Source organism: Acanthisitta chloris, unplaced genomic scaffold, assembly GCF_000695815.1.
Source record: "Acanthisitta chloris isolate BGI_N310 unplaced genomic scaffold, ASM69581v1 scaffold2540, whole genome shotgun sequence".
Classification (NCBI taxonomy): Eukaryota; Metazoa; Chordata; class Aves; order Passeriformes; family Acanthisittidae; genus Acanthisitta; species Acanthisitta chloris.
In genome coordinates this window covers 138,017-151,861 of record NW_008650897.1, presented here as the reverse complement: position 1 = coordinate 151,861, position 13,845 = coordinate 138,017, and the positions used below count along the sequence as shown (strand labels likewise).

Genomic DNA, 13,845 nt, shown 5'->3' with positions numbered 1-13,845 from the left:
GTTAAGTAGCTACTCTTGCTTAGGTGTTTGGCCATGATTGTTTTGCTGTGGCAGAAGAGGCTCCACTCTTCCCTGTTGTTCCCAGAGCTCAGCCCAGCACAGCTGATGTGTTGCTTTCCCATTCTGAAGAGAAAGTGAGAAATTCTCTCCACATGTTTTCTGGTACTTGAATGCTCAGGTTTCACTCTCTAACCAGGAGCTGCCTGTAGTGAGCTCTCAGTGGGACTCAGGAGCTTCCAGCTGTGCCAAGAGTGGTTTCGTTTTGTGCCGAAGGAGGACAGGGAGAAGAAATCCACAAAAAGCTAAAATTTTGCTGGTACCAAAATTGGTCTAAGGGTCTTGCACTCAGGAAAAGCAAGAAAAAAGCAGAAGCAGAGGAAGGAACAAGGAACCAGGATGGGAAACTTTATCCGGAAGCACTGTTGCTGTTTGAAGCCATGCTTCCCCTGCCTATTCTTGGACACAAATGACAAGCAGGATGACAAAGCTGGTGAAGTCTTTGTCAACATAGCTGTGGTAAAGCCTGACTCCCAAGAAGGACAGAAAGACCTAGAGAATAACAGAGAAGAGGAACCTTTACCTCCACGGCCTGGCCAGGGTCTAGTGAACATTTACAACTATGTGGCACTCTTTGACTATGATGCTCGCACCGAGGAGGACTTGAGCTTCCGAGCTGGAGATAAGCTGAAAATACTGAATATATCCAGTGAGGGCTGGTGGTATGCAAAGCTCCTCCAGCCAACGGGATCAGCCTGTCCTGGCCGCAAGCTCCAGGGCTACATCCCTGCCAACTACATCGCTGCTGACCAGAGCATCGAAGCTGAGCCGTGAGTAACTCACGTAATGTGCACCACAGACTCTTTTCTGTTATGTTTAAAGGGGTTTGGGACACGAGGTTACAGTCTTTTCTCTTCTGAGTAGTACCCTGCTACACTCAGACTCTGGTTGGCCTAGCAGTGGTAGTGCTAGTTGGTGTGTGCAAGGAAAAGACACTGTGGTCACAAGAAAGTTAATTAGAAAAGGCAGAGCATGGAGGGTTTTCTTTTGGTTCAGATAAATTCCCCCTCTGATATGCCCTAATCACTTGTGTAAGAAGCATCTGGGAAGATCAGGTTGATTACCACTGTGATGATTCATTATTTCTGTTTGTATAACGGTAAAAGTATGTCAGGTGCTTCCCAGAGAGCAAAAAGATATGACCCCTGCCCCAAACAGCATTCAGCCTAACCAGCTGCAAAGTTGCCAATTAATCAGTTTCAGGAAGCTACCTTTTACACCCTTCCAACTTTTTACAAATGATGAGTGAGTCTTTAAAAGATAAGTTTCTTATAGTTTCTTCTACATTTGCTTCTTCTTTGGAGGCAAATCTCTACTCTTTTACAGGAGTAAGACTCAACTGAAGCAAGTACTGCAAAGGGCAAAAGAGTGGATTTAGCAATTGAGTACAAATGGAAGTTGTTAAACTTTCACAGTTTAATTATGCAGCCCATGTTTTTCTGCCCATTCAAAACATGGCCAATCTTATTTAATATTCTGAAATAGAGCAGAAATCACACAGAATCAGTTACTTGGCTCCTTAGTGAGGATGAGTAAGGTCTAAGTCAGTCTGGGATGCACAGTTATTTCTGTGTCTTGCAGTCAGAGGCAGCATTTGCTGAAATAGGTCTGACTGCTGTTCCAGAGGTATATTTTGGCAGAAATTATGAGTGTATAAAGATGCAGCAGAAAGGGCATTCATTATTAGTCTCAGAATTAATGTTGACTTTAGGGGGATTATGTTGAAGTTTTCAGTTAAATCTCATTTGGGCCTGAAACATCATCTCTGATCTGATCTGTCTACTGTACTGTCAAGGGCTAGTAAAATTGGCTCAGATATGATTATCCCAGTCTTTTATCAGCTGTAGGATTTGTGATAGAGGCATTTTAGGGCAACTCTAAGATTCCTCTCCAACCTGAAGACCTTAATTTCCAGAGTCTGACCAACTGTTTCTATTTCTGTATTCAGGCAGACAACACTTTCAGTGGTCATGTTCAAAAAGATTCTTCCAATTGCAGAAATTAATCTTCAAAAAAGGCATTTTATGAACCACTAGAGAAACAGTGGTAGGCTCTAATTCAGCTCAGCTTGGCCTTTGCTCTCTTTCAAGAGCTAGTTTTATTACAAGTCATCTAAAATTTCTTCTTGCTCTTAATACTTTCAAAGTAATTTTGCTCAGTTATACAGCATCTCAGCTCTTAAGGTCCTTCTTATCTTGCTACACCCACAGCAACAAATACAAAGTTCAGTTCACCAAAGTGCGTTATTATGTAACCTCTGGTTCTTTACTTTTTACTGAATCAATTTTATTTTGTTCTACTCTTTTTATATACTTTTCTCCTGTTAAGAATAAAGACTAAGTTATGGCAAGCCATTTTTCTTTATAGATTGCTAGAACACTGAAGAGGGAAAAATATGGAGAGCTTTTACAGCTCTCAGATGAAGTAATTTCTCTAAAATGAGTTTTTAATTTCATAGCAAGACTAATCTGGCTAAACATGTTGTCTTTTCTCAGATTTCATTCTAAGTCAGTTGGCTTTAGTCATCTTCATACGTATACAAAACTGCTGTCAGGCCACACACCTATAACCATTGGCTAACTCATGTTTGAAAGGACATCTGAAGGACATTTGCAGCAGTCATTCCAACTCAAACACAGCCAAAATAAAGTTACACCTGTTTGTGTTGTCAAGCATTTCCAGCTGAGTTTTCATCCTCACTGTGAGGATTTTCTTGTCTCGTGTCAAAGTGGAATATCCATTCCTACAATTTCCTCCAAGAATTCCCTTTTACCCACCCTCTGTTATCTTAATGAAGCAGTAAAAGCAAGAGTAATGATGGTTTAAAGAACTAATGCCTGTTGTCCCTAAAGTAAAGACTGCAAGTGAAAAAAAATGTTGTTCATGTCTCTTTAATTAAAATTCAATGCTTTAATCATATTCCCTGCCCAAACTTAAATTTAACTTCTCCCATCTTTCCATTTTGATTTTAATTCCCTTTGGTATTGGCCAATCGTTCGTGGCCACGATATGGGCATTTGTGGAAACAGGCAAAATGATTAGTGCATCCTTGTATCCTATACAGCAGTCCTTTTTGGTCCCAGCACTGACAAAGAATGAAAGACTTACAATCTCATGTTCACCTGCCAAAATGCATATTTACCATATATATGCAGTGTTTATGCTTTGCAATCTGCCAGGCACACCCAATCAACATTCTTTGATCTAGCTGAATGCACATGTCCTGGCATGAGCCAGCTTCTGTGTATCTGCAGAGACAATGGGAATTTTAGCTGATTTCTGAGCTATAGCTCCATCTTGACAAACTGGCTATACTGTTCTGAGAAATATACTTGATTCACAGTGTGACTTCACTTGGGAAGAAAACTAAAATAACCACATTCTTTAGGAGCTGATTTCAGCATGTTTCTGTAGAAACTATTAAAAAAATTACATTTGTATGCATGCATGGCTCTCCCATAAATTCACTTAAACAGAGGGATAGAAGGGCATAAAATGTTCTATAATGGCAGAGATGACAGGACCACTCTGTAAGTTTAGCCAATATATGTTTGAAAGCAACGTGAAGAGCAGTCAAATATCTTTTGCTAATTTTGCAGTTTTGCCTGTAACATTCAAGATTATTAAGAACAAAATATATCTGACTATCTTTATCGATATTTTGACATGGTCTTTATTATAGACAATTAGAGATCAGATAGTCCATCTGGATCTCTGTTGTCTATTCTGGCAGAGGAGAGTACTAGGTCATTGCTCGTTCTCATCAAGTGCTGCAGCAGACCATTTTGTTTTCTCGCTGAAGTGTCTGTGATTTATTTCAGGGAGAAAGAGTTTGGTTTTTTTACTATCTCTTGGTAAGAAATAGAATGAAGTAAAGTAAGAAGGAAAGTGAGAAATTCTTTAGATAACAGTTTTGCTTACTGGAAGTCTCTCTGACTCTGTCCAATATGGCCAAAGTAACGCTGATAAGGTGGATCAATAACTGGATGAAAGAGCAGAAAGAATGTGCATTATCTCCAGTCTGGGGAAAACAAAAAATAAACACTATTCACAAAAGAGGGAATTTTCATATATTCTTGGTGATCAGAATATTCTTTAAGGTGTTGTGCTTCTCCAACCAAAGTTTATTGGTAGAAGTTGTATGCTAAAATTGAAGGGACACATCTTTATTTTATAGTTTATTGATATATTTATATTTTATAATAGAATTAACTTATGGCAAAAGTCAAACACTTCTGATTGGAAAAAAAAAGCTTATTTTCCTTCCTTCCTTTGGCTTGAGCAATCCCTTCCTGGGTGAATGACTTGGATGAAATCAGTAACAATTTGTGTAAATAGGGGGGAAAAAAATGTATGTCGTGGCTTTAGTTCTGCCTGCTGCAGCATTGCAGTCCAAGCATGTGCTGCAAAAGATTAACTACATCCAAGAAGTGCACACTGGCTACCATGAAGTCTGATTTGGACAGAGTTAGGAAACAAGGCCCTTCATTTTTTTATATTTACCAGTAAACCATCTCCTTCCTGCTGCCCTGTTCTAGCACCTGCAGTCCTCCTTATACCAACAACAACCTGTCAGGTGGAGATATTGTGAAGGGATCGTGCTTAGTGTCTCTGGAGACAGGTGTGTTTTCCTGGCCCCACCTGGGGTAGGTGGGACAAGGCAGTTGGGGAGTAGAAGCATTCATCTAGCAAACTGTAGTCACACAGTGAGCTTTCTTTTCATGAGGAAGTAAATCTGGTACCACAAACTCATTATTTTAAATAATATCTGATCAAAACATAGACATGAACTACAGTAATGATAAAGAATCTGGTACCACAAACTCATTATTTTAGATAATATCTGATCAAAACACAGACACAAACTACAGTAATGATAAATTAGCAACCGCAATAACACTCAGTGCTTTTCTTCTCTTTGCATCACAGGTAGCATTCAAAACCACGAGCCAGAGAGATTTTTCATTTCTAAGCTAGTTTGAGTGAGGTTGTATCTACTGCATCCCATGAATTTGGGATGCTCTTCTTTCCGTGTTTAGAGACATAACATTTGGAAAAAGGGAAACAAAAAACGCAATTGGAGATACAATCACATAATTTAACTTGCACATCCAGAAAATGATGATCAGAAAGAACAGTTTGACAAACACCAAAATCTGAATTGAAATATGAATTTCTGTGACAGACTGTGATCTTCCTGTCTCTGTTCCCTTTCTGTGCTTGTTGTTCTGAACTACAAACAGGAACCATAGTAACACTTCACCTGCCCTTGTTTTATTACTGCCAGTTGTTTACACTAAACAAGAAAATTACATAGTCCAAATTGTTGTGAACAACAAATATAGCCCAGCTGTACAGTTAATTTTAATGAAGCAAACATAAAAGAAAACACCTTACTGTTGGAGTGACATGAATTCCTTTTTTCTAGAGGAAAGGTAGAGTGTACTTAGAGGGGATTCTGGCCTGCTGTCCTGATGGACCTCTTGGCTGTTTATTGAAAGTCAACTTACAACAACAAAATCATAGAATCATTAAGGTTGAAAAGGACCTCTTAGATCACTGAGTCCAACTGTTAACCCAGCATCACTGTGTTCACCTCTAAACCATGCCCCCAGGTGCCACACCCATATGTCTTTTGAACACTTCCAGGCATGGTGATTCCACCAGTTCCCCATGCAGTCTGTTCCAATGCTTGACAACCCTTTCTGTGAAGAATTTTTTTCTAATATCCCTTGTTGCCTGAAAGAAGAGATCAACCGCCAACTGACTGCAACCTTTTCTTGGGTAGTTGTAGAGAGCGCTAAGGTTCTCCCTGAGCCTCCTCTTCTCTAGTCTAAACAATCCCAGCTGCCTCAGCTGCTCCTCATAAGGCTTGTGCATTAGACCCTTCACCAGCTCCGTTGCCCTTCTCTGGATATGTTCCAACACCTCGTGACTTTGTTGTAGTGAGGGGCCAAAAACTGAACACAGAATACAAGGTGTGATGTCACCAGTGCTGAGTACAGGGGGACAATCACTTTCCTAGTCCTGCTGGTCATACTACTTCTGATACAGGCCAGGATGCCATTGGCCATCATTCATCCTGTATATTCATGACAACATTATTGATACAAGACTGCTGTGCTGAGGGAAGTAAATCCATACAAATTCCTAGTAGATTAGGTCAAAGAAGTGCACAGCAATTACTTTTAATTTTTGTCACTTTCAGGAACATTTCTTATCTTTTGTAAGAAATCTTATAAGATTTCTTATGTAGATATTTCCCAGCTGGTAAAAACTGAGCCCCAGACTTAATCAATGAAAACTCACCAGCCAATTCCACAATGAGCTCTTTCAACAACACTTTGAAAGCAGAACTGACTTGTAGGTTATTTTTGTCAATCTCCATATTTCCTTCACCTTTTGTGACCTGACTCAGTTTTAACTATTTCATACATTGACTGAATCTGAGTTACTATATATGAGCAATAAAGCATTCTGTGGGCTGACCGGTTCCAGACTTTCTACAGTCAGGCTTATGAGGTTTCTTTAGGTCATGAGGGTCATTTTTCAAAGTGATATTCACAGTCAAAATATCTAGAAGCTTTTTTTAAAGTGAAATCTTAGATTCTACTGAACACCTCCGAAAACTGAATGTAATCCACCATGGTTTCTGTGTACTCCCTCTCTCTTGCTCTTGTAGTTCCTCTCTCTGCTACAGTCCAAACTCCTGAGGACACTACCAGAACCTTGTGTTCACAACATCTAAAGTATCCAACATTTGAAACTGCGGTGTGTGTTACAGAATGCCTTTCTTGAATTGAAATTATTGAATTTTGCAAAAAGGGAATGAATTTAATCACTTAATTTCTTTAGTTGTTATTGAGCATTCCAGTGCTGTCTTCAAGCACATATCAAACTTTGACTTAATTTCTGCTCATTTCTTAAATATTCACAGAGTACACTGAACACAAAAGGAAATGGTTTACAGAACTGTGAAATGTGAGATTTTGTGAAGTGCTGGGAGTATTTAGATATCCATGTATATACCCACGTCCAGAAACTACGTATCTCTGGTCAGAAATGTGGAAGGAATTATGGCATTGTAGATGAACAGTTCATGCAAATTTGCGTAATTTAGGCCACCTATTTTCTGGCAATCTGGCTTTCTAAATATCCAAAATCCTGAGAAATTAAGAAATTTTTTCTTACCTTGTCTTTATTTGAAATTAGCGTGAACTTTCATGTGAAATTAGTGTGACCTTATTTGAATTAGTGGAATTAGTGTAAAATTATTTTCCTTTACCCTGTTGTGAAAGATTTGGCGATGAATCCTGTGAAGATCCAAAACAATATCCTTAAAACATATCCTGCAAATATAGCCAGTTAGCTTTTCTTAAGGCATGGTGAAACCCAGGTGGCCTTTAGAGAAAAAAAAAGACCATATACTGGTCATAATAACTCAATGGATCTGTTTGATGAGTTTTTTCAGACTCACAAGGAATAAGCATTGTGCATGCTAGATTAATTGGTTTTGAGTAATGTTGTTGGCAAAAACATTTGCCAGGTATTGTACAGTGTTTCCTCAGTAGTTGTCTTTGATGGCTCTCCACACAGGACAATACAGAGCTGTGCAGAGCTGAGTGATCTCTGAGAAGGTTTAGAACTGAGAAACGGTAACCAACAGTTCAGGCAGGCTAAGAAGCCCTAAAGCTGTGCTGATTTTAAACAAACTAGGTCAGGTATCTCTGTGAAGAATTATTTTGTAACATGTGAAAAGCACTGTTGGTTATAGAAGACTTTCTTTGTGTGGGATCCTATCTGTACTGAAGAGATAAATTCATAAAAACTGAAGAGATAAAGTCAAAAAAACTTAAGAGATACCCTACAAGGTCAAACCAATGGCCTCTTCTAGCCCCATTACTCTTTTTCAGAAAGGGTTTTGTGAAAAGTGCACAAGCCCATCTACTTTCTTTGGTCTCTTCCTTTTGTACTTCATCAGAGTTGATTGGCTTTTTTTGTCTAGATTGGTGAGTGCTTAGTCATGAGTGACTCAAAAAAAGACACACTCAAAATAAATAGGCATAAATGGAAACTCAAATTATGCAACGGATAAGGACATTAACCTGGGGGTCCATGCTGTTGCAGGGGAATCTATGTGGCGCTCTTAAGTGATGAAGCAAGCTTTATGGAAAAGGGATCAGGGAGGAACAAAGTAGGGGATAGGCAGAAAGGGGTATATAATGTGTTGTTCACTCGTGAAACGGGGCCAGTCATTACACTTGTCTGGTTGAGCCCTGTACCTGGTCTCCACATGCTGTTCTGTCTTCTCATTAAATCCTTTCTTGACCATCTCTGTGTAACCTTACACTGTCCCATGTGTCAGGGCTGGGGGGACTGGAGTGACTAGGTACTAGGCCAGCAACTGGAGTCTGAGTTGGGGTGTAATGTCCCTTGTTTGTGGTGTCAGCTGCTGGGGTGGGTGATGTCTTGGTGCCAGACGCTGGAGTGAGAGAGGATCTTGATCACCAGCCACTGGCTTATGTCTTGAAAACGGATGCTGAGGGGACCAGCATGTGTGAGGCAAGTGTGGGTATGAAGAGTTGGGATTAGAGCAGGGGTTTTGGATGAAGAGGCAGGCTATTCTGGTTGTTTAAGGGGAGATCTGCAAATGTGCTAGTTCTTGTGAATCTAGAGAGTAAGTGAGTGTGTATGTGTGCATCATCACTAGTGATCTTCTGGCTGTGCCAGTGAAGAGAAGAAAGAGGGGACTGTGCTTGTGTTTTATGCAAGTCCCATTTACTGGGGCTGTTGAAGGCAGCATCTTGCCTGTGGCAGCCTGTGTAAATGTCCATGACTGTGTCCTCTCTGTGTGTCTCTGAAGACACATGCTCACCTTCACTGCTGGTTGAACCTGCAAACAGGAAAATGGCAGCCACATCTCTCAGCATGGGCAGAGATCCCATGTCCCCACATCGGGCTCCAGCAGCCAAGCCAAGTGGCTGTAACAGATGGCTGCTCCTAAATCTTCTTAGTGATCTTCTTTGCCTGTACTTCAAAGAAGTGGTCTTGGCTTTCTGTTCCTATTATTGTAAGTTTTCCCTAACTCCCACAGATTTATGAATGCTTAGAAGTGTGTATATATTATTAGCCACTAACATGGATGAATCAATATAATTTTTATCCATAGTCAGTCACCTGATGTTTTTTCTGTTCCAGAATGACAGCTGATTAGCACAGAAAGAAAAGAGAAAATGAGATTTTTTTCTTATTACAGAGCTAAAATGTTTCCAAAATCACCCAGAAATTTCCTTTGTTGCTGACATGTCTTTCTGACATAGTGTTGTGCTATCTCGCAAAAGAAACCTTGTGTGAGGGTCTTGGTCTGCAAAACACACTAATACGGAGTTTGGTATGCTTCAGCTTTACTTCTGGAAGTCAAAATTGTCTTTAGTGTGTCACTCTTCCTATCTGTCACCCTGAAAAGGTTAGGCTGAAAACTGGGAGATTGTTTAAGGAATTTGTCCCCCTTGTGAAAGAACCATTCTGTTCTTTGGCTCAGGGTCACCTGGGGGCAGGGGGCAGACTGCACAGTCCCTTTCCAAGTCCCCTTGGGGACAGTGTGTTCTGGTTGTTCCCACTGAAAGTTGACCTGAGAGAGGACACAAGTCCACTCAGTCTGCTGGCAATAGGCTGAGGAGGTGTGTGCCCAAATGAATGTCCAAGAGAAAACTCTGCATAAAATGGATGGAGAGATCTGCTCTGCTACCAGTGTCCCGGGCAGGAAAGGGATGCTTTTTGCTTCCAAGGGTTTCTGTATTATTTCTGTACTGAGCTGAGTTTCCCTGCGAGAAAGGAAAATAATTTCTCTGGAACGATTTTCTCAAGAAAATCAATTGAGTGCTTTTGGAAGCTGTAATGGTTTAAGTGAATGTATGACTGAAAATTTTCTTGTCTATATGAGTTTCCCTTAATGTTAAATCAATTCATGTTATTTGTGTTCTCTGTACTGTGTTAATAACATTAAGGCTACCTCAAGGTTTCCACTTTGTTCCTCAGTTGTTATCAATAGCAGAGTTATTTTACAGTATATTATGTTAGTGTATCAGTACTTTTGTTCATGTATGTGTTACAAATGCATACAGTTACTGTTAGCATTGATACAAGATTTTACAATGCTATTTGGGAGACTATACAGCAGAAATAGGGTCTCAGGAGCACATACAAAATTGTTGTTTTTTTTTTAAAGAGATGATTATATGGCTATATTTCACACCAGAAGTCCCAAAGCAATTGCCATCAAAGACAGTGCTAGCATTTCTTTGACTCCCAATACAACTTGTTGTTTTAGAATAAGCTTTAAATGCAATGGAGCCCAGGTAAGGACCCAGGTACAAAACCACTACAGGGAACCAACTCTGATGGCTGACTTTAGTCTCTTAAATTGGAGAAATGTCAGGGACTTGTGCAACTTAAACACCACATAACAGTAGTATGATATCAGTTTCATCTGCTGTTTATTTTCTCATATAGAACTTCAGAGCAGATTAAATAATGCCATCATGCAGATGAGCCATATTCTGGAGAATGAATACAAATGTTGAAATTAATTACACAATAGCAGAGTGGGGACTCACAAGATGAGATTAATTTATGGATATTTCTGCAAATTAACCTGATAAGATTATGATTTGGTTGCTGGTTTATTATATTGCTCCAATTGTGCAGTGAACCTAGCATTGTGTGAGCTATGCTAATTTACAGTGCTCATGCACTTGGCCTTGTAATGCTATCCCTACAGGAGAAATAGACACTTCTAGTCATTATAGAGCGCAAGAGTAGCCAAAGGTGCAATGTTTGTCATCCTGCAGCAGACTCAGAGCTAATCAATTTCCATGTTTACAGCACAGTCAGCTGCTATTGTCAGCTATTGAAAAATTAATGTAGTATTACGCATAATCCCTTACAACAGAATCAGATGACAGTGAGGTTATGACCTACCAAAGTCCTTACTAAAACGATTTATACACATTGTGTCATGGGTTTTTAGACAAATGCACAAGTATTCTTTGTGTTTACGTTTACAAGACAGTAAATTTGTTCTATACTGTAAGGAAATTCTCACCCTTGTGGTGGGTTTAAATCAACTTACTGTTGAATTTTCCCTTAACCAAACAATCCCACACAGTTACTTACTGTAAAGGTCCGTGAAGCCCTGGCAGGCCCTTTCTTTAGGGCATAGCTCATTATTTCTAACAAAAACAAAGGGCAACAAAAAACAAAGATATTTCTTAGACCAAAACAAAATTTAGAGGCTCAGTGTCCTACATAGCTCATTATTTCTAACAAAAACAATGGGCAACACAAAACAAAGATATTTCTTAGAGCAAAACAAACTTTAGAGGCTCAGAGTCCTTTCTGACACATCTGATGTCCTCTTCTCATAAACAAGTAATCTCCTGCAGTTTCTTCAATTCAGTTCTCCTAGTGATTTGTTAGTGCAACCTGAGGTTCCTTTTGGGTCTCAGGTACACACAAGGTCAGTCTCCCAGGCTAAGTGGGTGTTTTGCATTTTCTATGGTTACATTGCCATTGTTGGGATTGTTTGGGGTAAGCTACTGTCCAATGTTACAGTCAAGTTGTCAGTGAGCAGTAAAATGGAAACTATCTTTCTTTAAAGGCACTAAGCAATATAAGTGTGGTGAATCTGGTCCTTCAGTCTGGAAGTATAAAGACTATTTTTTCTGGAACTAACCTGCTAAAAAGAAGTGGTAGCAAAGATTCTGCCAAATTTTGGTGATAGCTCATGGATGTTGAGACCCCAAAAGATTCTCTGTTTTAACAGTGGTAGGTTCTTCATATTACTGTATTTAAGCATCTATGCATGTTGAATATTCCAGCAAGATAGTGACTATGGTATGTTGGAGACATAGTTTTAAATTGCCTCGTTTTAACTAAAGATCCTCTGTTATGTGGATGAATGTATCACTTGTGTTCTAGTAGTCACATTCATTACCAAATAAGCATGGGAAGAGAGAAAGGAAAAATGTTTCCCTTCTGGAAGAAAGAAGCAGTGAGTTTTCTTGAGAGTCCTTCATTTTAGCTTTGTATGAAATCAAAATATGCCCTGAAATAAAGTGAAGGATATTGCTTGTTTGTTTCTTGTTTTCAGATAACTTAACAATTTTTGAAAAAAAATCTAAAGAAAAAAAGCTTATGTTTTCATGGAAGGTCCATTTGAAAATAGAAATTAAAAATCCTTTAAATTTGAAAATCATTCAAATTGAGTATTTTCTCAAATTAAGCTATAACATTTTGTTTAGAAAAAATATGAAGTTTAACTTAATTTTCTTTCCCTTTTTCTTTTTGCTTGTATGTCTCTCCTGTTGTCTCTTATATTCTGCCATCTCACCAATAAAAGTTTCAAGTTTAACAGAAATTTAGTGTTTATGGAAAAACACAAACCAGTCAGCTATAATCTGTTGACAAGAACATTAGCAAAATGTTATCCAAAAGCCAAAAGCAAAATGGGATCTGTTATTTTCCAAAAGTGTGTATTTCACACTGTAATGGTTATTCAAAGAAAAATCACACTGTTGATCTGAAAGCATGAAAAATACAGTGAAACTTACAGCATGTTGCCACAGTCACTTTCAAACACACAGACGGACATTTAAAAACATACATAACATAAACTAGTGCTGCTCTGTTGCTTTGATAGATCTCTGCTGCTTATGTAGTGTAGAAATGAGCCTTTAATTTTTTCACAGCTATTCACATGTTTTTGATAGATCTCTGCTGCTTATGTAGTGCAAAAATGAGCCTTTAATTTTTTCACAACTATTCACATGTTCTATGTTTTTCTCATTCAAAAGAAAAACAGACTTATTCCACCCACTGTCATTGTGAAAAGACTCAGAAGCTCCAAGTCTCGCATGTGACGCATGCAGGATAGTCTTCATTTTAGTTTGTGACAAGTTATTCAACAACAAGGGTCTGGGCAATATATCTAACTCAGATCTTTATGCATGAGGGAAATTCACTGTCGTTGCCAAAGGTTAAGCATGCTGCCTGACATAATCATTCCTGGAAATCTGAATTTCTAGTTTCACTTGGAGGAAACTAGATTTGATTATGGTAAGTAAGTAATCAGAACTGAGCTTTGTCACTGTATATGTGTGAGTTAAATGATTTTTTTATTTCAAATATTAACCAAGTCAGGTACTTCCTGCACTATGTTTAGATTTCCAGTAATTTACGTATGTAGATAGATAAGGATGTTCTTACCTATGCATCTTTTATCAGCTCCCTCTGACTCACTTTTTGCTGATGGTACTTTGGTGAATAAGGTTTAAAGAGAGGTTTTCTATCAGAAGACCTTGTTTAGCTGCTTTTAATTTTTCCAGGCTTTACCTGATTGGGTGTGAATTTTCCAGGGTTGATACCAGGCATGGCCTGCCTCTCTCTTCCTGAAAGTAAAAATGTAGCTCGGAACAATGAAAAAATACTTTGTGCCTTCCCTTGGAGAAAGCTTCATATTTAGTAGGGGCAATTGCTGTACTAAAACTATTTGGTTTTTTGCTAAGAAAACTTTGCTTCAAACTAACCAAGGCTTTGAAAATAAAATTACACTTTACATGTGATATCCAAACATATTAATTAGAATTTGACATCTGCACTCTACGTTTTTGATATTTTGGGAAAACCCAGTAAGCGCTTGGAGCCTTCCTCTCTGCACAGAAAGGACTTTCTGATGGCTCTCTTGGTAAGCTTCTGCCCCTGTTTCTGCACTACTCTACCCACAGCAGA

At 38.9% G+C, this 13,845-nt stretch overlaps 1 protein-coding gene across 1 annotated transcript in view; it reads left to right on the top strand.

Moving 5' to 3' along the window:
* Positions 1-396: 396 nt before the first annotated feature.
* The window catches only part of FRK (fyn-related Src family tyrosine kinase), a 46,909-nt gene continuing 33,460 nt past the window's right edge, over positions 397-13,845 (top strand). The window contains 1 exon segment of the mRNA XM_009070592.1: positions 397-827. Within this exon segment, the coding sequence (XP_009068840.1) occupies positions 397-827 (431 nt within the window).